Here is a 23,644-nt window from a genome sequence, read left to right as displayed (position 1 = left end):
CTACTTCCATCATGTGGGGTTTTTTTTTTTTAATAATTTTCTTTTTTTACTTTTTTAAAGATTTATTTATTATTATGTATACAGTGCTCTGCCTGCGTGTATACCTACAGGCCAGAAGAGGGCATCAGATCACGTTATAGGTGTTTGTGAGCCACCCTGTGATTGCTGGGAATTGAACTCAGGACCTCTGGAGGAGCAGCCAGTGTCCTTAACCTCTGAGCCATCTCTCCAGCCCCATCTTGTGGGTTTTGGGAACTGAATTCAGGTCATTAGGCATGGTGGCAAGTGCCTGCAAATCACCTCCTCTGACTTTGACCTTTTATAAAGTAGAAAGGGGAATCATCTAAACTCAAAATAAACAAAAAGACAGAATAATAAAGATCAAAGTAGAAACTCAGTTAAACAGAAAATTGAAAAATAGAAAACATCATTGAAACTAAAATCTATTTATTTAATTTATTTTATTTTTTCTTTGATTTTTCTAAGACAGGATATCTTTGTGTAGTTTGGCTGTCCTTGACTCAATTTGTAGACAGGGCTGGCCTCGAACTCTTATCAATCCGCCTGCCTCCCAGTGCTGAGATTAAAGGCGTGCACCACCACGCCCGGCTTCAACTGAAAATCTAATTCTTTGTGAAGATCATTAAAATTGATAAGCCTCTTCATTTTGGTTAGAAAAAAGAAATTTTAAATCTCTATGATATTAGGGATGAAAGAAGCCAGATGTGACAGTTTACATTTATAATCCCAAAGTTTAGGAAGCCAGGAGCAGTGGTGCACGCCTTTAATCTCAGCACCCCGGGAGGCAGAGGCAGGTGGATTGGTGTGAGTTTGAGGCCAGCCTGGTCTACAAAGTGAGTCCAGGGCAGCCAAGACTACTTGTCTCGAAAAACCAAAAATAAATCAAATCAAATCAAAGGGAGGGATTATGGATGAATTAATACTGATAATTAAAAGTAAGGGACTAAACAGATGTCTTAGCAGTTGAGAACTCATATTACTCTTGGGGATCTGACATGCTCTTCTGATTTCTGTGGGCACCCTTACTTGTATACATAACCCTACACAGATACAAATAGATAATTTAAAAGTAGTAAAAAGGGACTAGAGGGATGGCTCAGTGGTTAAGAAGACTGACTACTCTTCCAAAGGACTTGGGTTAAAATCCCAGCAGCCACATGGCAGTAATTCCAGTTCCACGGGATTTGACACCCTCACAAAAAGGTCTTTCTACATCAATTTTCTATTATTTTTAGAGTTGTTTTCAAAATCTGTTCTTAAAGACTTGATTAACACTTGAGTATCCTTATATATTCACATTTTAACAGAAAAGTTTCCTGTCTTTTATAGCGGAGAGGAAGCCGCCTTTATTTAATATGAATGCAATGAGTGCCTTATATCACATAGCCCAAAATGAATCCCCTACACTACAATCTAATGAATGGTGAGTATTTCCACAAGATACTAATGTTTTGAAATTTTCATAAATATTGATAAAATATAAATCATTGTCAAAATGATTTAATTTTATGTAAGTAAATGTACTACCTGAAAAGAAAGTAGGTTACTTTTCCTTTAAATTTCAGGAACACAAATAAGCTTAATAATTTAATAGCTTTTTGTTTGTTTTGGTTTGGTTTTTTGAGACAGGGTTTCTCTGTGTTACCCTGACTGTCCTGGGTTTGCTTTGTATACCAGGTTGGCCTCGAACTCACAGTGATCGTAGCTAAATATGTCTCTGCCTCCCAAGTGCTGGAATTAAAGGTGTATGCTTCCACGCCTGCCTTTTAATAGCTTGCTTCTTTCTTTCTCAAGACAGGGTTTCTCTGTAGCCTTGGCTGTCCTGGACTCACTTTGTAGACCAGGCTGGCCTCGAACCCACATTGATCTGCCTGACTCTGCCTCCCCAGCGCTGAGATTAAAGGTGTTTGCTACCACAGTCAGCATTTTTAAGCATTAGTATTTTGGGTGGGTGTAGTGGTACATGCCCTTAATCCCAGCACTCTGGGGAGGCAGAGGCAGGCAGATGGCTGTGAGTTTGAGGACAGCCAAGGCTCCACAGAGAAACCCTGCCTTGAAAAACAAAAAGGAAAACAAACAAGCATTAATATTTTGTAGCTAAAATGCATAGATTGTCATAGCCTATTGTGGTAATTGTTTGAAGAATAGATTATATTTATATTATATAAAACATAGGTAATATGGTTTGATTCTTTGAAAATTATCAGGTAATTTAAAATCATGGGAACATTCTAGCTAAATATGTTATTCAGATTGCTCTGATTTTTCTTCTAGTGTGTAGTCTTTGATTTTATAAACCTTCACGTAAAACAGTACATGGAGAAGAGATTAACAGTTTTAGCTAGAATTGCTATGAGTTGAAAAAAAGGTGTGTATTAGTTTCTTTTCTCATTGTTTCATCAATTTACCTAACAAATGCAGGTTAAAGAAGGAAGAGTTTATTTGGAATCAGAGTTTGAGGGTGTGGTGGGTGTGGTGGGGAAGGATGATAGTAGGAGGGAGGCAGCTGGGCACATTGTGTTCAGTGAGGAATTAGAAAGATGGGTGCTGGGGCCCCACTTGCTTCCTCCTATTTGTTCATTCTGGGTCCCCAGCCCATGGGATGCTGCTGTCTACATTCAAAATGCGGCTTTCTCAGTCCTTTCTGGAAACACCGTCATAGACCAACTTAGAGGCTTGTTTCCATGATGATTCTAAACCCTGTTCAGGGTTTAGATTCTGCCCCTTGTCAGAATTACATTTCTTGCCTCTAAAGTTGCATTTTCATTTTATAATACAAAATATATTAGTCCATTTCTGAAAGTTCCCATAGCCTTTAACAGTTTCAACATTATACAAAAGCCCAATATATGAAGTCTCTTCAACCACTTTTGCAATGAAAGCCTTTGGGAGGCAGGAGGATTGTTCCAAGTTCAAAGCCAGCCGGGGCTACCTATGAAACCCTATCTTAAAAAAACAATAATGTGTTGACCTTTTTGAATATTGGAGATAAACACTGATGGAGTAATCATTGAGTGTATAATCACTGAGTTCCCATGAATAATGCTCTAATGGCACACTACAGATTTCTAATATTTTAAAAATGATCTTTGTCAGTTTTCTAGATTTAATGGAAGTTTATCCTTATAGTCAGAGGCAACAAATACCTCCATAATTTTTTTAAATGTCCTCCATTGGTTTACAGACTGAATTTCAAGACTACACATTGAAAATTTGTCTTGAAAAACGATGGGTGGGGGAAGCTTTTCTCCATAAGGAGTAAGAGTTTCTAAAATACGCTCTACAGAAAACAGTCAAAGTGCAAATAAGAGACTTGAAGATGCAGGAGCAGAGTGGGACGCCACAGTTAAATGAAGAGCTCTAGATGGGCTTTGTTCCTCTTGACTCAATAGTGAGTGATTTCTGATAGGCAAGAATGTGGGAACAGGATGTTTTTTTTTTTCAAATTCTAGCCTAGTGTGCACCCTGCCATGCCACTATACTCCCCCAGCTGAGGATTTTTTTATTTTTATTTTTATTTTTTGGTTTTTTGAGACAGGGTTTCTCTGTGTTGCCTTGACTATTCTAGACTCACTTTGTAGACCAGGCTGGCCTTAAACTCAAAGCGGTCCGCCTGCCTCTGTCTCCCAGTGCTGGGATTAAAGACGTGTGCCAGCACCAGCCTAGGATTTTTAAATGATCTCTGTAAGTCTATTTTTGGAAAATGTTAAAGAGTCATTGATTGCTTTAAATCATTTTGCATAGATGAAGTTATATTATCATTCTCTATTCTTCCTCCCATGAATAGAAATGTGCTTTTTTGGGTGTTTTTTAAAGGAAATAGCACTATGTTCACTTGATACTTTCTTTACAATAGGTCTGATTATTTTCGAAACTTTGTAGATTCTTGCCTCCAGAAAATCCCTCAAGATCGCCCTACATCAGAGGAACTTTTAAAGGTCAGTCTGTGAAACTTTATTGTTTTTAATCCTTATGAAATGATTTTAAAATAATTTGTTGTTTTTCTATAATACTAAATTTGGGGCCAGTGAGACTGTGTGTGTGCGTGTGCCGGTCCGTGCGTGCGTGGGTCCATATTCATAAATAATCAATACAATAAAGGCTTTGTAGTTATAAAATAACAGTTTAAAAGTTTTATTTTTTTGGTGCTGGCACTCAAATAGGACGATATGTTAAGCATGTACTCTTATCTTTCAGCTATTTTCCCCAGCTAATTTAAATACTGCTTGGTTTTTGTTTTGTTTTGTTTTTGTTGTTGTTTGTTTGTATTTGGTTTTTTCTTTTCTTTTTTTTTCCCCCCCTTTTTCTTTTTCTTTTGGAGACATGTCTCACTGTGGTTCTGGTTATTGAACTCAGGGCAGGCATTTTCCTGAGAGTCATCCCTTCAACAACCTTCCCCTTTACCTTTCTTAGATACTGTTTTGTTTTGGTTTTTTTTAAAGATTTATTTATTATTATTTATACAGTGCTCTGCCTGCATGTACACTTGCATGCCAGAAGAGGGCATTAGATCACATTATAGACGGTTGTGAGCCACCATGTGGTTGCTGGAAATTGAACTCAGAACCTCTGGAGGAGCAGTCAGTGCTCTTAACTTTTGAGCCATCTCTCCAGTCCCAGATACTGCATTTTGTTTTAAAGATTTTTAAAGTGTGTGCGTGTGTGTGTGTGTGTGTGTGTGTGTGTGTGTGTGTGTGTGTATAAGTAAAGCCTATTCCTCTCAGAGCTAGGCTAGAAGAGAGCAAGCCCTACTGCTCCTCTTCCATTTGTAGGCACTTCCAGCATGTTGTGGATGCTGGAATCCAAACTCTAGTTCATTTAGCAATGAAATATTATAAACATTGTGTAGGTTTGAATTGGCAAGATAGATGTCTTAGTGAGTAAAGGCACTTGTTTGGCACCAAGCCTCAAAACCTCAATTCTGTCTCTGGAACCATATGGTAGAAACAGAGAACTGATTCTACAGGTCGACTTCTGACTTCTGACCTTCACATATGTAAGTCTATGTGTATGCACATGCTCATGCACCTGTCTCACCCACACACACAGATACTTACAATATTATATTTTTTAAACTATTCTAAAAAAAAGTGTTTCATTTGAATGTTGACCATTTAATTAGTACTGGCAATAGTATGATAGTTTTACTTAGTTTAATGTCGTTTTTGTTTGGTTTTTGTTTTTGTTTTGACAGGAAGTCTCGCTATGCCTTAATTGGCTGGAACTCTATTTGTAGACCAGGCTGGCCTTGAACTCACAAAGATCCCTCTCTCTCTGCTTCCTCAGTGTTGGGATTAAAGTGTGCACCACCACACCTAGCTTAATGTAGTTCTTAAAGTTTTTTCTGAGAAGAGCTCTCATGTATCCCAGGCTGGCCTTGAACTTTTGCTATGTAATTGAGAATGCTCTCAAACCGCTAATCTTCCTGTCTTTACAAATCAAGTTCTGTGTGTTCCATGCAAGACTTCATGAATCCTAGTCAAATACCAACTGAACTACGTCCCCAACTCTATTAAAGTATCTTCATTAGCGGCTGAAGAGATGGTTCAGGGGTCAAGAGCACTTGCTGCTCTTCTAGAGGACCCAAGTTTGATTTCCATCACCTGTAATTGTTTCTACTTCCAGACCAGGGGTATATGATACCCTCTTCTGGCCTCTGAGGGTACTGCATACACACATTGCACAAGATACATGGAGGCAAAATACTCATACAGATAAGATTTTTTAAAAATTAAAAATTTTTACTTGACAGTAATGAGAATTTGACTCTAGTTAGGAATTATTTTCATAAGATTCAACTGAGCTGTTTTTATATTAATGTTTCAGAATTTCAAAACAGATAAATTTTCTTCACTAACATCAGCTAAATCAATCCTACAACAAATATGCAGATATTCACATACATATATACATACATTTGATTATTACTTGCAATTGTAGTATATAGCAAAATAATAACTGCTTTTATAGTTTTTGGAAGTAAGCTCACTCATGGTCTTAGAAATAAAGGCCTGACCAACTGAACAGAAGCAACACATTTTAATAGTTGGTCATAGCTGCTTATTCCTGTGTTTCAGCACTAGAAGGATCACACGTTCAAAGCCAGCATTGGCTATCACACTGAAACCCTATCTCAAGGTGGAAAAAAACCCATAATGTCTAAATTCCGGTTTCTTAATTTACTGTCACTAACTTTTCCTACTTTAATCAAGTATAGCTTATAATCAGTAGTGGATATTCTTAGTATTTATATGCTTTGATAATTACAACTGTATTTTCACTGGCCAACTAAAATATCCTGATGAGGATTTTATTTAAGAGCATTTACTTAGGCACGAGTTGAGTGTAGAAATTACTATATCTAAGTATCAGAAGTCATAAGATGTAATAAAATTGGATAGCTGTAATTTTGTGAACCCGTGTTATAATTATATTATGAGAAAGGAATATGTTTGAACTAATTAATTGGGAAAGAAAATAATCTATTTTTATTTTCTGGCCTCTTAGCACATGTTTGTTCTTCGAGAGCGCCCAGAAACAGTGTTAATAGATCTTATTCAAAGGACAAAGGATGCAGTGAGAGAGCTGGACAATCTGCAGTATCGAAAGATGAAGAAACTCCTTTTCCAGGAGGCACATAATGGACCAGCAGTAGAAGCACAGGAAGAAGAGGAGGTATAGTACCTAAAATTGACACAAATTTTGAGTTTATTGATTTCATGTGCTTCTTGCCCAGTCAGGAATACCTTTTATATCACTGGTCTAGTACTATGCTCTTATTGATTCTCTAAAATTCTAGTTATGAACAAAGATCTTTAATCTTGTTATTATATACTTTGCATCCAAACCCTTTATATTGTGTAGTAAAGGACATGAGAAGTCTTTTACTAGAGAAACTTGCTGTGTTTGTGAGGCTTCTTGTCTATTTTAATCCATAATTGACATTTTACTTTAATTCTCTTTTCCTTTAGGATCAGGATCATGGTGTAGGCCGGACAGGAACAGTGAATAGTGTTGGAAGTAATCAGTCTATTCCCAGTATGTCTATCAGTGCCAGCAGTCAAAGCAGCAGTGTTAACAGTCTTCCAGATGCCTCGGATGACAAGAGTGAGCTAGACATGATGGAGGGAGACCATACAGTGATGTCGAACAGTTCTGTCATCCACTTAAAACCGGTGAGAGTTTTCATTGACCCATTATTTTCTTCAACTAATTAATTCAAGAGTTCTTTTGTTTTTAAGTATAAGAAGTTTGGAATCTGGGTGTGGTGATGCTCATCTGAATCTCAGCACTTGCGAGGATCAGAATTCAAGGGCTGCCTCAGCTACATAGAGAATTTGAGGCCAGCCTGGGCCACTTAAGACCCTATTCACCACTACCACCACCCCACCACCCCCACAAAGAAAAGAAAAAAAAAAAAAAAAAAAAAAAAACAGTTCCAGTGTGCTCAGTTGCTTTTCCAGAGGACCTGAGTTTGTATCCCAGCATTCACAACAAGCAGCTGTGTCACAGGTTTTGTCACAGCTGTGTACAATTCCAGATGCAAGGGATAGAATGCCCTCTTCTGGACTCCATTGTGTGTGTATGTATAACCTATTGTTAGAATATTGAAAAATAGAATATATATATGGGATTTATGAATAGTTGCAAGTAGAAAATGAGAGAGTTGATTATGAGTAATTAACCAGAAGCAACTTTTATAGTCCCCACTTTTTTTTTTTATAGTCCCCACTTTTATATTTAAATTAAAAGAATACATTTGATAGAGCTTAGTAAAAGTGAATGTTTTCTACATTCCCTGCAAAATTTTGTGTGTGTTTGTGTGTTACGCGTCTTGGTATGTTTACACATGTGGAAGTTCCAGATTGAGAAGTTTTCTTTGGTGTCTTAGTCTTGCTTTATGATAAAGTCCAGCCAGCCAGTTGGCTCCAGGGATCCTATGCCTCCACCAACTGAGGGCTTGAATTACTGGCAAGCTGCTGTGCCCTTCTAGCATTTACATGTGTACATGTGTTGTAGGCTTGCAAGCTCTAGTCTTTAAGCTTGTGTGACAATTGCTTTATCCACTGACCTATAGTCTTACTCCTCCTTTGTATTTGTTTGGTATTTCAAGACAGGATTTCTCTGTGTAGCCTTGGCTGTCGTGGACTCACCTTGTAAGATTGGGCTGGCCTTGAGCTGGGATTACAGGCTTGAGCCACTGTGCCTGGCCTCCTTTGTAATTTTGAGTATAATAAATTGCTTAATTTTCTCAAGCTTGTTGACAAATTAAGGACTGGAGATACAGCTTAGTGGTAGAAGGCTCCTAGCATATGGGTGACCTTGGGTTCAATTCAAAGCAGGCTGGTCATCTTGGATTCAGTTTTCAACAGTAGAAGAAAAAGGAAGAAAGACAAGTCATGTAACTCTTCGTAGGAGAGGTTTTGTTTTGTTTTTGTTTGTTTTGTTTTGTTTTGAGACAGGGTTTCTCTGTGTAGCCTTGGCTGTCCTGGACTCACTTTGTAGACCAGGCTGGCCTTAAACTCACAGAGATCTACTTGCCTGCCTCAATTGCTGGGATTACAGGTATGTACCACCAAGCCTGGCTTTTGTAGGAAAACTTAGAAATATTATATCCATAGTTTTGTTGTTATTTTTTAAAGATTGAGTTTTGCTGCATATCCCTGACTAATCTTAAATTTACAGCCATCTTCCTGCCTTTGCATCTGAGAATCATCTTTTTTACTTTACAGCTTATAGTATTATCTAGAAGTTACTAACCACAATTACTAAAAAGTGGGAACCATGTGCTTACCGACAGATAAGTGGATAGTGAAATTATGATATATACTTCCATCTTAGTTAGGGTTTTATTGCTGTGACCAAGGCAACTCTTGGCTTTTATTTCAGATGTTTAGTTCATTCTCATGGCAAGGAGCATGGCAGCATGCAGGCAGACCTGGGCCTGGAGAGGTACCTGAGAGTTCTATATCTGTATGGGAAGGCAGCAGGAGGAGAGCAAAACTGGGCCTGGCTTGAGTTTCTGAAACCTCAAAGCCCACTCTCAGTGACACAACTACTCCAACAAGGCCACACATCCCAATAGTGCCACTCCCTGTGAGCCTAGGAGGGCCATTTCATTCAGACCATATACAGCTAATGGAGTATTATTTACCTGTAAACAGGAACAAAGTTACATAATAGAATCAGCAGTGTTTGTAGTCCGAGCCATTTAAAAGGATAAGACAGGAGAATTATAAATTCCAGCCCCCCCCCCTTTTTTTAATTTATTTTATCTATGAGTGCTCTATCTGCATGTACACTTAGATGACAGAGGAGGGCATCAGATCCCAGTATAGATGGTTGTGAGTCACTATGTGTGCTGGGAATTGAACTCAGGACCTCAGTAAGAGTAGACAGTGTCTACTGTCTGAGCTCTCCAGGCCTGTTTTTTTGTTTTGTTTTGTTTTGCTTTGCTTTGTTTCATCATGATAGAGTGCTTATATACATAAATAAGTAAATTTTAAAAAATAAAGAAGTTGCCGGGCGTGGTGGCGCATGCCTTTAATCCCAGCACTCGGGAGGCAGAAGCAGGCGGATCGCTGTGAGTTCGAGGCCAGCCTGGTCTACAAAGTGAGTCCAGGATGGCCAAGGCTACACACAGAGAAACCCTGTCTCGAAAAACCAAAAAAAAAAAAAAAATAAAGAAGTTACCATAATCTAAGTACTGCTGATTGGTAAGTGAGTTTCTGTTTGAGGTGATGGAAAGTGCTGTTAGATTTATAGCATTGAAAATGTAATTGGTGCTAATTAAAATGGCTAAAAGGGAAAATTATTGAGTTTGGTTGGTTTTTGGTTTTTCGAGACAGAGTTTCTCTTGTACTTCCGGCTGTCCTGGACTCGCTTTGTAGACCAGGCTGGTCTCGAACTCACAGAGAGCCACCCCCTCTGCCACCTGAGTGCTGGGATTAAAGGCGTGCATCACTGTCTCCTTCCTCTTTTTAAAGACAAGGTCTTCACTTGCCTGGAACTCATTATGTAGATCAAACTGACCTTGAGATCTACCTGCCTCTACCTCCCATGTTCTGGAATTGAAAGTATGCATTACTATACCCAGCCCTTATGTATTTGAACAAATATACAAAACCTATTATGAATTATGGTTAAACCATAATATGATTGTTCATATAAAAGTTCCACTTAAATCTTTTCCTTTGAGACATGGTCTTAATCTAGCCATGGTTGGCTTTACATTCATGGATTCATGGAAGTGTTGTCTCAGCCTCCTCAATGCTGAGATGTCACAGGCAACAGCAACCATAACCAGTAACAATAACAGTAATTTAATTTTTCCCCGTGTTTCTTTTTTTTCTTTTCTTCTTTTTAAATTTATTTTTATTGTGCATTTGTATTTTGCCTGCATATATGTCTGTTAGGGCGTTGGATCTTGGAGTTACAGACAGTTGTGACCTGCCATGTGGTTGCTGGGAACTGAACCTGGGTCCTCTAGAAGAGCCGTCAGTGCTCTTAACCATTGATCCATTTCTCCGGCCCCCCTCTTCTCCTCCCCCCCCCCCCCCCATGTTTCAAAACAAGACAGCCTTCGCTGTCCTAGGCTTTGTAGACCAGGCTGGCCTCAAATTCACAGTGTTCTGCCTGCCTCTGGTAACTTAATTTTTTTTGTTATTGTTTTTGTTTTTTGATACAGGGTTTCTCTGTGTAGCCTTGGCCGTCCTGGACTCACTTTGTAGACCAGGCTGGCCTCGAACTCACAGCGATCCGCCTGCCTCTGCCTCCCGAGTGCTGGGATTAAAGGCGTGTATCACCACGCCCGGCTTTGGTAACTTAATTTTTACAACTTTTTTAGTATTTCTTTTTGGAAATGGCAAAAGTATTATAAACATAATCTAAAGCCTCGCATAATGGCACATGTCTATAATCAAAGAGAAAACACCAACAAAATAGCATTGTGCTTACTGCTTATAAATCTGAAGAGTGTTTAATTTTTTATTACCATTATTTGAAACATTCATCACATGTTGTCCTATTTTGCTTTTGAGTTATATTAAAAATTTTTTTTTTCTAAGTAAGTGTATACAGGTGTGAGGTAGGTGGGTATGTGTATGCATATGACTGTGGGTTCCCCAGGAAGCCAGAGGTGTCAGGTCACCTAATGCTGGAGTCAGGTGTTTATGAACTACCTGATGTAGGTGCTGGGAGTCATACTTGGGGCCTGTGCTAGAAAGTACATTCTATTAACCACTGAGCCATTTCTTCAGCACAAGCTTTTCTGTTTGAATATAATATATAGAATATAAATAAAACTGTGTGAGCTACATGTATGGCACATACCTTTAATCCACTTTGAGGAGGCAGAGGCTGAAGCAAGTCCAGGACAGCCATGGCTATACAGAGAAACTGTCTTGAATAAGAAAATAAAATAAAATAAAATCTATATATTTTGAATGTTGAATTTATCCTATTACATGCACTCTGGAAATAATTTCAGCTTACTCTACTTGTATTGAAAGTACCAATAGTACTTCTAGTTTTTATTTCTAGTTCCTAAATTTGTATTTCTTTGAGATTATTGATTAAAATTGTCTTTAGTCTTTTCCTTGAATACTCAAATGATTCACCTTATACAATATTTTCTCTGTCTCTCTGTCCTTTAAGGAGGAGGAAAATTACAGAGAAGAAGGAGATCCTCGAACAAGAGTGTCAGATCCCCAGTCCCCACCGCAAGCGTCTCGTCACAAGTCCCATTATCGTAACAGAGAGCACTTTGCAACTATACGGACAGCATCACTGGTATGTGTCTCCTCGTCACCAAAGGCAGCGTCTTTGTTTTGTTGGAAATACGGACTCAAATATATTTAACCTTCTTATTTTTGTGTTTGGGATTTATTTTGCAGAACAGTCAACATTTAAGTTTCCTATTAGAAGAAAGCATTCTAAGAAATATTAAACTAATAATGTCTTGAAGACACATCATCTTTTAGAGTGCTTAAGAGAACTATGAAGTACTACACAGGCATTCAGATAAATTTCAAAAAAAATTTTTTTAAACAGTCTTACTGTGTAGACCAAGTTGAACCATAACTCACTGAGGTCCACCTGCCTCTGATCTCTGAGTACTGGAATTAAAGGAGTATACTACCATGCTGGGCTTCATGTTGGTTTTGATTAGAGGTATAAAAGAAATATTCGTAACATAGTTTAAGCATTTAAAGTTCTTAGGTTTTAGGTACAGGAGAAGAGACTTATTGTATTGCCACTTAAGTTAACATTCAGGTATGCTCTCACAGTCTCACAATCTCAGCACTCAGGACGCAGTGTAGGGTGAATCCCTGAATTTGAGGCCAGGCTGATCTGTATAGTGATGGCAAAAACTTTTTTTTTTTTTTTTAATATATTTTATTTTTACTTTATGTTTTTTGCCTATGTGTGAGCATGTTAGATCCCCTAGAACTGGAGTTAATATGGTTGTGAGGTACCATATAGGTACTGAGAATTAAACCTGGCTTCTCCAGGAAAGTAGCCAGTGCCTGTAACCGCTGAGCTGTCTCTACAGCTTCCAGGAAAATTTCTTTGCAACCTCATACACATTAAATGTCAATTTCTTCTTTCCTCAGTTTTGACTCCCTTAAATTAGTTAAAGCGACTTTTACACTGTAAGTTTAAAAAAAGCCTGAAGTGGGGCTGGAGAAATGGCTAAACAGCTGAAAGTACTGGCTACTCTTCCCAGGGACTTGTGTTCAATTCCCAGCATTCATTTGATGCCTCACGACCATTTGTAATTCAAGTTCATTATAAATTTTTTTATAATATCTCAATCTACCTTCTGCCTGTGTGTAGTAGATTACACAGATCTTATGTAGTTCAAAATTTTTATAATTATATACTCCTTAACTATATTAACCCTTGCACAACATAGGCCGTCTAATTTCTGTCACGTCAGAAAGTTTTCTTTATACTCATGGGTAGGTAAAAGAGCGGCTTGAGTATGATATGGCATGAACTTCCTTATATACACATACAAAGTAAATTAAAATGCTTTTATTTCAATTTTTAAATCATATAAACAATATCTTTTTTTTTTAAGATTTCTTTATTTATTATGTATACAATATCCTGCCTGCAGGCCAGAAGAGGGCACCAGATCTCATTACAGATGGTTGTGAGCCACCCTGTGGTTGCTAGGAATTGAACTCATGACCTCTGGAAGAGCAGTTGGTGCTCTCAACCTCCGAGCTGTCTCTCCAGCCCCTACAAACATATCTTTACTCTTCTTTATTATGGTCAGTGCTTTTTGACCCACCCAAGAAGTACTTGTCTACTTAAAGGTAGAATGGGCTGGAGAGATGTTACAGCAGTTAAGAGTGTGTACTGACCTTGCAGAGGCCCTGAGTGTAGTTCCCAGCACCTCATCAGGCAGCTCACAAGGCACTGTAACTAGCTCACACCTCTGGTCTCCTTGAACACCTGAATACACACATACCACCTCCACACACACATAATTTTAAAAAGTTTAGAGCCTGGAAAGTTGGCTCTGGAGTTAAAAAGCACTGCCCACCCTTCAAGAGGACCTACCCATATTTGGTTCCTAGCACCCACGTGGTAGCTTATAATAGTCTCTAAGTTCACTTCCAGGGGACTGAACACCTCCTTTGAGGGCATTGCATGCATGTGGCGCACAGAGACACACATTCAGGAAAAAACTAATATTCATAAAATAAATTATTCTTAATTAAAATAGTCCAGGACAGCCAAAGCTACACAGAGAACGCTGTCTTGAAAAACAAAAAATAAAACAAATCTTGAAAAAATTGACTATAAAGCAATAGGTCTTATAGAAAGTCTTTATTTCCTTTTTCTTTACAGTTGTAGATTTTACATTTACCCCCAAATGATCCTTCTGGGGTGTTGTGTTTTGGTTTTTGTTTGTTTGTTTGTTTGTTTGTTTGTTTTTGTTTTTGAAGCAAGGTCTATTACTGGAACCTGGAGTTTGCCAATTTGACCAGACTAGAGCGCTAACAAGCTTCAGGACCTCCCTGCTTTTGTCCCTCTAACACTTAAATTATAGGGATATCCTATCGTGCCAGGCTTTTTATACATGGGTTCTGGAATTTAAATCTGTTTCTCTTGCTTGCTTAGCATCCCTTTTCTTCTACTTTTTAATGCAAAATGATGTTAGAGAGGGTTAAAGTAGGTTTTTTGTTTGCTTGTTTTTTGTTTATTTGTTTTTATGTTGAGAACCAGCTTTTTATAAATTTGTTAGAAACACTTTCTTAGAACTGGAGAGCTGGCTCAACATTTAAGAGGCTATTCCTCCAGAGCACTAGGGTTCAACTCCTAGCAGACACATGGCAGCTCGTAATCACAGCTCTAGTCTCATTTAGTTCAAGTTCATTTTTCTCTGGTTTGTGTTTTTGTTGGTTAGTTTTTTAGATGGTGATTCAATCTCTTGCTCAGGCTGGTCTTGAACTCTTCAGTATAAGTGATCTTTCACTTCAGATTTTTCAAGTAATTGAGGCTTTAGGCTTCTGTGTCTGTAAGTGTATTTCCGTACCACTGTGTGCCCCCTCCCCTGAGTCTTTTGAGATAGAGTTTCTCTATGTAACTCTGGCTGTCCTAGAACTCACTTTGTAGAGCAGGGTGGTGGCCTTGAACTCAGAGATTTACCATCATCTCCTTTCTGAGCATTGAGGTCAAAGGTGTGTGCTGCCATGCCCCACCTCTTTGTTTTGTTTCTTTTTTTGTTTTGTTTTATTGGTCTTTCGAGACAGGGTTTCTCTGTGTAGCCTTGGTTGGCCTGGATGCTCTTTGTAGACCAGACTGGCCTCCAGCTCACAGAGACCCTTCTACCTCTGCCTCCCGAGTGCTGGGATTAAAGTTGTGTGCCACCACACCCAGCTGTTTTGTTTCTTGATTCATTTAGCTAGCCTTATGCCAATATCATACTCTCTTGATTAGTATAATGCTCATCTTCCTGCTTTACTTTTCTCAATAATATTTTGCTATTCTTATATATGTTTTAAAATTGGCTTATCTGTTTCTTTAAAGGATCTGCTAGAAATTTAGTTTTAAACTGTTCATATAATCTGTTAGGGTAATAACCTCCTTAAGTAATGTTCAGAATGCTTTATCATTACTGTTTTGTTTAGTGGTGACAGAATCTTGTGGTATAAAAGTCTTGGTTTGACCTTACGTTCGGTATATGTAGCAGTACTACCAATCTAGACTTGAACTCTTGGCAATTTATTTCTTAAACAACCAAATGCTAGTATTACAGGCCTATACCACCTCAGCTTTCTAAATGCTCTGGGAAGAAAAATGTTTTGCTGTCTTACCTTTTTTTCTCCTCAATTGTATGTCTAGGTTACAAGGCAGATGCAAGAGCATGAGCAGGACTCTGAACTTAGAGAGCAGATGTCTGGTTATAAACGCATGAGGCGACAGCATCAAAAGCAGCTGATGACTCTGGAAAATAAACTAAAGGCGGAGATGGATGAACACCGTCTCAGATTAGACAAAGATCTTGAAACTCAGCGTAACAATTTTGCTGCAGAGATGGAGAAACTTATCAAGAAACACCAAGCTGCTATGGAAAAAGAGGTGACCAATTCAATATTATTAATTTATTTTCTTTTAGTCCGTGTTTGTCTCTGAATTACTCAGATTAGCATTTTGATGTTTAAAGTATCTAGCCCTAGGAACTAAGCGAATTGATCCAGGAAAGAGAAGCACTCATCTAGCTTTCTGTTAAAAATGATTCCTCTTTCTTTCTTTCTTTCTTTCTTACTTACTTACTTACTAGGTTTTTGTTTTTGTTTTTTGTTTTTAGTTTTTTTGAGACTGGGTTTCTCTGTGTTTGTCATCTGCCTGCCTCTGCCTCCCGAGTGCTGGGATTAAAGGCGTGCACCACCATGCCCGGTCTCTCTTATTAGTTTTATAAATGAATCTATACTGCTTTGGGTGTGCGCAGTATAGTATAGAGAGGGTTTCTGTTTGTAACAGCCATGGCTGTTGTGGTCTCACTTTGTAAACCCGGCTGGCCTCAAAGTCGCAGAGATCCACTTGCCTCTGCTAAGCTGAGAGTGGTGGCGCACACCTGCAGTCCTGTCACTCAGGAGGCAGAGGCAGACAGAGCTCTGTGAGTTGGAGGCCAGCCTGGTCTACAAAGTGAGTCCAGGACAGCCAAGGCTACACAGAGAGACCCTGTCTCCAAACAAAACAAAACAAAACAAAAAGTCACTTGCCTGAATCTGCATTTTGACCCTGAAAGTTTGATGTGTTTTAATTTTAAGTAGTGGTTCTCGGAGCTGGTAGTCTCTCATTCCTTGATACTTGAGAGTGTTATAGTTTCATAATGGGCTATCCATCTATTCCAGAGTTTTGTTATCCTGAGGCTATCTAAGAATTTCGATAAATCACCTATATGTAGGTGAGTTAGGCCTCAAAAAGTTATTTCTCATTCTCTTTTTTTATGTTTTCGGGTCTTTAACATAATGCTGTTAGGCTTATGTAACAGACATGGTTCAGAGTGCTGGGCATGGTAGCACACGCCTTTGATCCCAGCACAGGCAGGAGGAGGCAGATCTCTGTTGGTTCAAGGCCAGTCTTGTCTATAGAATGAGTTCCAGGACAGCCAGGAGGACTACACAGAGAAACACAAACAAACAAGAAATGGCTCAGGGTTAAAGCACTTGTCACATAAAAGTCTAAGGACTGGACAGTATGGCAGCCCATGTGTGATCTCAGCACACAAGAAGCAGAAACAAGGAATCACCAGAGCACACCACAAAAAATATTTGAGATTGGAAATAGAGAATTTCAGATTAGACCATTCCATTACTTATGAATCAGTATATATGTGGTGTCAGAAGTAATTTTTAATATTCTTGTTACGTGAAATCTTTTACTATGATGTTTTTGTTGTCTCATTAGTTTCACTTCAGCATCACACCTATGAGGTAGAATATAAGCTTGGTGATTTCATACAGCCTCGTCACATCATGTCCAGCTAGACACTGGAAAGGTGGCTTACTCGGTAAGAGCCACATACTTTGAGGTTGCCAGGATCTGAGCTCATTTTTCAACACTCATGCCAGATGTTTCACAGCCTCCCTCTAACTTCAGCACTCTCTTCTGGCCTCCTAGAGCACCCACACATGTGTGACATATACACTGACACATAACCTTTTTTTGGGGCGGGGAAATGTATCACCTTGCCTACATTGAAATTTTTTTACAACTACTGGATTTTCCTCCCATAGCCAAAAAAAAAGGGAAGAAACGAAGAATATTAGGATATTGACAGCATATGCTAAAGTATAAATAATAGTGCTTGTTTTTTATATAATTTTATGAAATAATATACAAATATTTAGCTTCCTGTTAAGTGATGAGAAAATGAGTATTACCTTGAGAAGTGGTAGATAGTGACATATATTGGAAAGCAACTCATTAAATAGGATTTGCATTGTGATTAAAAACTGATTCAGAGCTAAATGGTGGTGGTATACACTTTTAATCCCAGCACTAAGAGGCAGAGACAGGCAGATCTCTGAGTTTCAGAACAGCCTGTTTTGCAGAGTGAGTTCCAGGACAGCCAGGGCTACACAGAAAAATCCTGCCCCCCAAAATTTTACTTACTTACTTTTTAATTTATTTATATAATTTCAGACCTGGTGTGGTGGTACACACTAGGGCTGTTTCACAGAAAAATCCTGTCTTTAAAGGGAAAAAATTTGTTCAGGCTAGGTGGAGGCAGGCAAGTTTGCGGCCAACTAATCTAGCCAATACTACACAGTAAGACCCTATTTGGGGGGGGGGGGGGTTGTTGGTTTGTTTGTTTTTCATGACAAGGTTTCTCTGGATTCTTTTTGTAGACCAGACTGGCCTTGAACTCACAACAATTCACCTATCTCTGCCTCCTGAGTGCTGGGACTAAAGATGTGTGCCACTTTGCCTAGCCTAGAACCTATCTTCAAAATAAGTAAATAACTAAAATTGGTTTAGCCAGGTGTCATTGCACATAATTGTAATCGAACTCACAGCGATCCGCCTGCCTCTGCCTCCTGAGTGCTGGGATTAAAGGCATGGGCCACCACGCCCGGCTTCATTTTTTTTTTTTTTAAGATTTATTTATTTATTATTTATACAGTATTCTGCCCACATGTGTGCCTGCCTGCACAAGAAGGAACCAGATCACATTATAGATGGTCGTGAGCCGCCATGTAGTTGCTGGGAATTGAACTTGGGACCTTTGGAAGAGCAGACGGCGCTCTTAATCTCTGAGCCATCTCTCCAGCCCCTATCTCATTTTTTAATATATAAATTAACTCAGGTTAAAAGGCTTAGTTTATAAGGCTGGAGAGATGGCTCAGAAGTTAAGAGCGTGTTCTCTACAGGTTCTAAGGTCAGTGTCCAGCACCCACATCAGGTGGCTCACAACAGCAGTAACTTCAGCACCAGGGGATCTGACTCCTCTCGCTTATGCATGTAGCACATAACTATTCATAGACACGCACACACATAATTTAAACTATTTTTCAGATAATTAGTATATATTTGAAAATAAATGTGTTTGATTTTTATTCATTGAAGGGAATAGTGTTCTTATGAAATAAAACAGGGAAAACAAGGCTGGAGAGATAGCTCAGAGTTTAAGAGCACTGACTGCTCTTCCGAAGGTCATGAGTTCAATTCCCAGCAACCACATGGTGGCTCACAACCCCCTATGTGATCTGGTGTTCTTTTCTGGTATGCAGGCAGAATGTTGTATATATAGTAAATAAATCTTTTTTAAAAAGAAAATGTAATTGGAGATCTTTAAAAAAAAACAAAAACAGCTGGGCATGGTGGCGCACACCTTTAATCCCAGCACTTGGGAGGCAGAGACAGGCCAGATTGCTGTGAGTTTGAGGCCAGCCTGGTCTACAAAGTGAGTCCAGGACAGCCAAGGCTACACAGAGAAACCCTGTCTCAAAAAACAAAAAAACAGAGAAAACATTTTCCTCCAGTAAATACATCAAAAAAATTTTTTCGCTCTACTGAAATTGAAATGAAGATGAACTGGTTAGGTTATTTTGTTGTTTTTTAATGCTTCTGGTTTTTTTTGTATGTAATTTGCTTGTTTTATTTTGTTTTTCTTCTTCTTCTTTTTTTTTTTTAAGTATCCATAGTGATAGGTATTAAGTGGATGCTTTAAATTTATCTACTTAAAAAAAAGTTTATCTACTTAAGTAATTTGATTTGTTTATTTATTTATTTATTTTTTATTCTGTATAGGCTAAAGTGATGGCCAATGAGGAGAAAAAATTCCAGCAACACATTCAGGCTCAACAGAAGAAAGAACTAAATAGCTTTTTGGAGTCCCAAAAAAGAGAATATAAACTTCGAAAAGAGCAGCTTAAGGAGGTACTTTTCTTACAAAAAATTCTTAATGTTTTTCTGCTATTAGTTGAGTTTAATGGTTCTGTACTCAATAGCATAAAGATTTATTTCTGGCCACAAATTATATATCTGTTTACATGAAGGCATTAATTATAATTGATTACACATCTATCATTTACTTAATTTTCCAGTTGAGTAGGAGCTAAGCAGAATCACCCCCTTGGTCCAGGCATGGTGTCGTACACCTGTAATCAGGAGTCTGAGGCAGGCAGGGGATGTGAGTAGGACATCAGCCTGAACTATATAACAATATTCTGTCTAAAAAAAATCACATAGAAGAATACTTTTAGATTTTGTGCTGTTTTTATATGTTCTCATGTTTCATAAAATAAAGGTATAAATAATTGATTTCTTTCTTGAATAACAGGGAAAAGAAAGATAAAGAAAGATAGCTTTTGAAGAATACTCACATACCTGAGAAAGATGCCTCATTGATATTCTGTATAGTGTTAATGCTTTTAGGTTAAAATTATACCAGTATTAGTAATTAGCATCTTGGGTTCATTTTTTTGAGTAATATTATTTGAATTCTCTTTTCAGTTTTGCCCAATATGAATGTACTTCCATTAAAGAAAATTTGAGAATCTTGAAAAACAAAGTGGTTAAAATGATTCTTAACTATATTTTCTTCTTAATTCCAATTAAAAATAAGACATTTTTAAAAAATTTCCTAATACTCCTGTCTCCTTTTGGAAGTTTTAAAAAATATTAACCAGTCAATCTGTGCTTTAAAGCCAGGAGCCATAAAATGAAATTGTACAGACCTAAAGTTATTTATGTATTACAGTGTATATGGACAGATATTACCTACCTTTTATAGGTCTGTTGAGCTCTTATTAGAAAGAAACATGGGCTGGAGAGATGGCTCAGAGGTTAAGAGCAATGACTGCTCTTTCAGAGGTCGTGAGTTCAATTCCCAGCAGCCACATGGTGGCTCACAACCATTTATAATGTGATCTGATGCCCTGTTCTGGCCTGCAGGTGTGCATGCAGATAGAGCACTGTATACATAATAATAAATAAATAAAATCTTAAAAAGAAAAAAAAAAAAAGAAACATAATTAAGTACTTTGAAGTTTACCATACAATGGATAGGGAATGTAACTTCCAACATGTTCAAGACCTTACATTACGTTCCCTTCCCTGCAAAAAGTAAATAAGTAAATTTACCATAGCCAGTCATAAGGAGTCATACCTACATAATTCTACCAAACAGGCTAAATAGGAGTATTGTAAATTCAAGACCAGCCTGCACTACATAGTAACAGCAGTAACAAAACTCAAAACATTACTAATGAAATGTACTGTTATATTATATATTCATATAGTTATTTTTTTTCTGGTTGTTTTTATTTCCAGGAGCTGAATGAAAACCAGAGCACACCTAAAAAGGAAAAGCAGGAATGGCTTTCAAAGCAGAAGGAGAATATACAACATTTCCAGGCAGAAGAAGAAGCAAATCTTCTCAGACGTCAAAGGCAGTATCTAGAGCTAGAATGTCGGCGCTTCAAGAGAAGGATGTTACTTGGACGACATAATTTGGAGCAGGACCTTGTCAGGGAGGTACGTCCGTTTGGATGGTGTAAACGTTAAAATAAATAAATCGGTGCTAGAAATTGGATTTTTTGTTTGTTTGTTTGTTTTAGGCAAGGCCTTAGTCCAAGCCATGCTGGCCTAAAACTCACTATTAAGTCAAGCTGGTCTTAAACTTGTATGATAACTCCTACCTCAGCCTTCTGCTTGTTATAGTAAAATTCTTCATCAGTGAATCTTTTTTGAAGATTGCTGGGTAGTGGTGGCACATGCCTTTAATCCTACCACTTGGGAATTAGAAGCAAGTATATTTCTGAGTTGGAGGTCAGTCTGGTCTACATAGAAAGTTCCAGGAGAGAAAAGGAAAATTATAATTGTTTAGTTACTTCAAATTTTCTGCTTTTACATGATTCAGTAGGGAAGAGCGCTGACTGCCCTTCCAGAGGACCCAAGTTCAATTCCCAGCATCCACATGGCCACTCACAAATATCTGTAGCTCCAAATCTAGGGGATCTGGCACCTTCAGGCATACATGCAGGCAAAACACCAGTGCACTGAAATGAAAATAAATAAATCTTTAAAATGCTCTGCTTTAGCCAGGGGCAGTGTCCTACGTCTGTAATACCAGCACTCAGGGAGGCAGAGGCAAGTGATTTGTGAGTTCAAGGAAACCCTATCTTGAAAAAAACCAAAAGAAAAAAAAATTCTGCTTTTCTCACTCTTACATTCACATGAAGACACAAGTGCTTAACAACACATTCACAAACACATCTTGGAAGTAAAGTGTTTCTGTCTCCATCGTTAGGACTGACTTTGTGGCCTGATGAGATGGCTCAAAGGTTAAGAGCACTGTCTGCTCTTCTGAAGGTCCTGAGTTCAATTCCCAGCACCCACATGGTGGCTCACAACAATCTGTAATGAGATCTGATGCTCTCTTCTGGTGTGCCGGCACACATGCAGGCAGAATACTGTATAAGTAATAAGTAAATAAATCTTTAACAACAAAAAAGTTTTTTAAAAGTGACTTTGTATAAACTGACAGATATTGTTCAGTTCTTCAATTGCTCAATATATAGTCTATAGTAGGCATTCAATAAATAACTCAATAATATGTGAATGACAAAAATACTACATTTTGAATATGAGAAAATTAATTTGGCAACCCTTACCTCTCTGCCTCTCTGATCGGGAATGGGTACCATGAGGTCTGTATTACCACTTAACATTTTTTTTTTTTTTTAAGTGAGTGTTTCTCTGTGTAGCTCTGGCTGTTCTAGAAGTCACTCTGTACACTAGGAGCAAAGTCAGTGTTTCTCTGTAGCTCTGGCTGTTCTAGAAGTCACTCTGTACACTAGGCTGGCCTTGAACTCAAGAGATCATCGACCTGTCTCTGTCTCCCAAGCCATTTAACACTTTTTAATAATAATGTTAATTATTACTTGGGCAAGTATTGAAAACCTTTTTTGTGTGTGCGTTTATGTAGTTTTGGGTGTGCCCATATGCATATACAGAGGTGAGAGGACTACTTGGAGGAGTTAGTTGTCCCCTTCTGCCTGGTGGCTCTGGAGACTGCACTTGAAGCTAGACAGGCAGTCACCCACACCCCTTGAGACATCTTGAGATGGTGAGGTCTGCCTGTCTTTGCTACCCAGGTACTTGCATTAAAGCTTATGCCACCAACTCCAGTTTTGCCTTAAAATTTTTTCCTCTTTAGCAAGATGTCTTGTAAACATAGATAAATTCATTTCAAAGAATAGAAGTAAAGGGCTGGAGAGGTGGCTCAGAGGTTAAGAGCACTGCCTGCTCTTCCAGGGGTCCTGAGTTCAATTCCCAGCAATCACATGGTGACTCACAACCATCTATACTGGGATCTGATGCCCTCTTCTGGCCTGCAGGTGTATGCAGGCAGAGCACTATATATGCAATAATAAATAAAAAGTCTTAATAAGCCGGGCTTGGTGGCAGATGCCTTTAATCCCACCACTAGGGAGGCAGAGGCAGGTGGAGCTCTGTGAGTTCAAGGCCAGCCTGGCGTACAAAGCGAGTCCAGGACAGCAAGGACTACAAAAGAAACCCTGTCTTGAAAAAATAACCCCCCCCCAAAAAAATATTAATAATAAAAAAAGAATAGAAGTAAGTTAAACTTAGAGTATAATGCTTTATATTCACTGAAGAAATTTAGGGTCTGGAGAGATGGCTCAACACATAAAAGCCCAGACTGCTCCTGTAGAGAACAGATTCAGTTCTCAGCACTCACATCAGGGCCCTTACAACTGCCTGTATCTCCAGCTCCAAGGGAGATCCGATACATCTGGCCTCAGGAACCTGTGCCCAAGTGCCTATACTACACACAGACACGCATACATGTAATTTAGAGTAACTTCTTTAAAAAAAAGTTAAGGGCATTTGAACTTAACTGGGCATGTTGGACCAGCAGTTGGGAGGTAGAGGCAGGCAGAGTTCCAAGACTACATAGTGAGCCCTTGTCTTAAAAACAAAAAAAGAATTTTAAATTTAATGTTATACTGATTAGATTTAAATTTAAAATTATATTGATAGGAAAAAACTTAATATCCAGTCTTAGATGTAGGCCTAGTTATTAATGGGCATTGTTAGTGTCATTCTTGGAGCAAATGATTGAACTGTAGCT

General features: G+C 38.4%; 1 protein-coding gene across 1 annotated transcript in view; it reads left to right on the top strand.

Moving 5' to 3' along the window:
* Window positions 1-23,644, top strand: part of Taok1 (TAO kinase 1) — a 73,352-nt gene that overhangs the window by 40,181 nt on the left and 9,527 nt on the right. The window contains exons 9-16 of the mRNA XM_051158023.1: window positions 1,351-1,444; window positions 3,878-3,959; window positions 6,529-6,696; window positions 6,993-7,196; window positions 11,677-11,811; window positions 15,382-15,618; window positions 19,297-19,425; window positions 20,821-21,024. Of these exons, the coding sequence (XP_051013980.1) occupies window positions 1,351-1,444; window positions 3,878-3,959; window positions 6,529-6,696; window positions 6,993-7,196; window positions 11,677-11,811; window positions 15,382-15,618; window positions 19,297-19,425; window positions 20,821-21,024 (1,253 nt within the window). The remainder of the gene's footprint in view (window positions 1-1,350; window positions 1,445-3,877; window positions 3,960-6,528; window positions 6,697-6,992; window positions 7,197-11,676; window positions 11,812-15,381; window positions 15,619-19,296; window positions 19,426-20,820; window positions 21,025-23,644) is intronic.

The sequence above is a fragment of the Acomys russatus genome, chromosome 16, assembly GCF_903995435.1.
Source record: "Acomys russatus chromosome 16, mAcoRus1.1, whole genome shotgun sequence".
Classification (NCBI taxonomy): Eukaryota; Metazoa; Chordata; class Mammalia; order Rodentia; family Muridae; genus Acomys; species Acomys russatus.
Note: the sequence above shows the minus strand (reverse complement) of the source record. Positions and strands in the feature narration are given on the sequence as shown.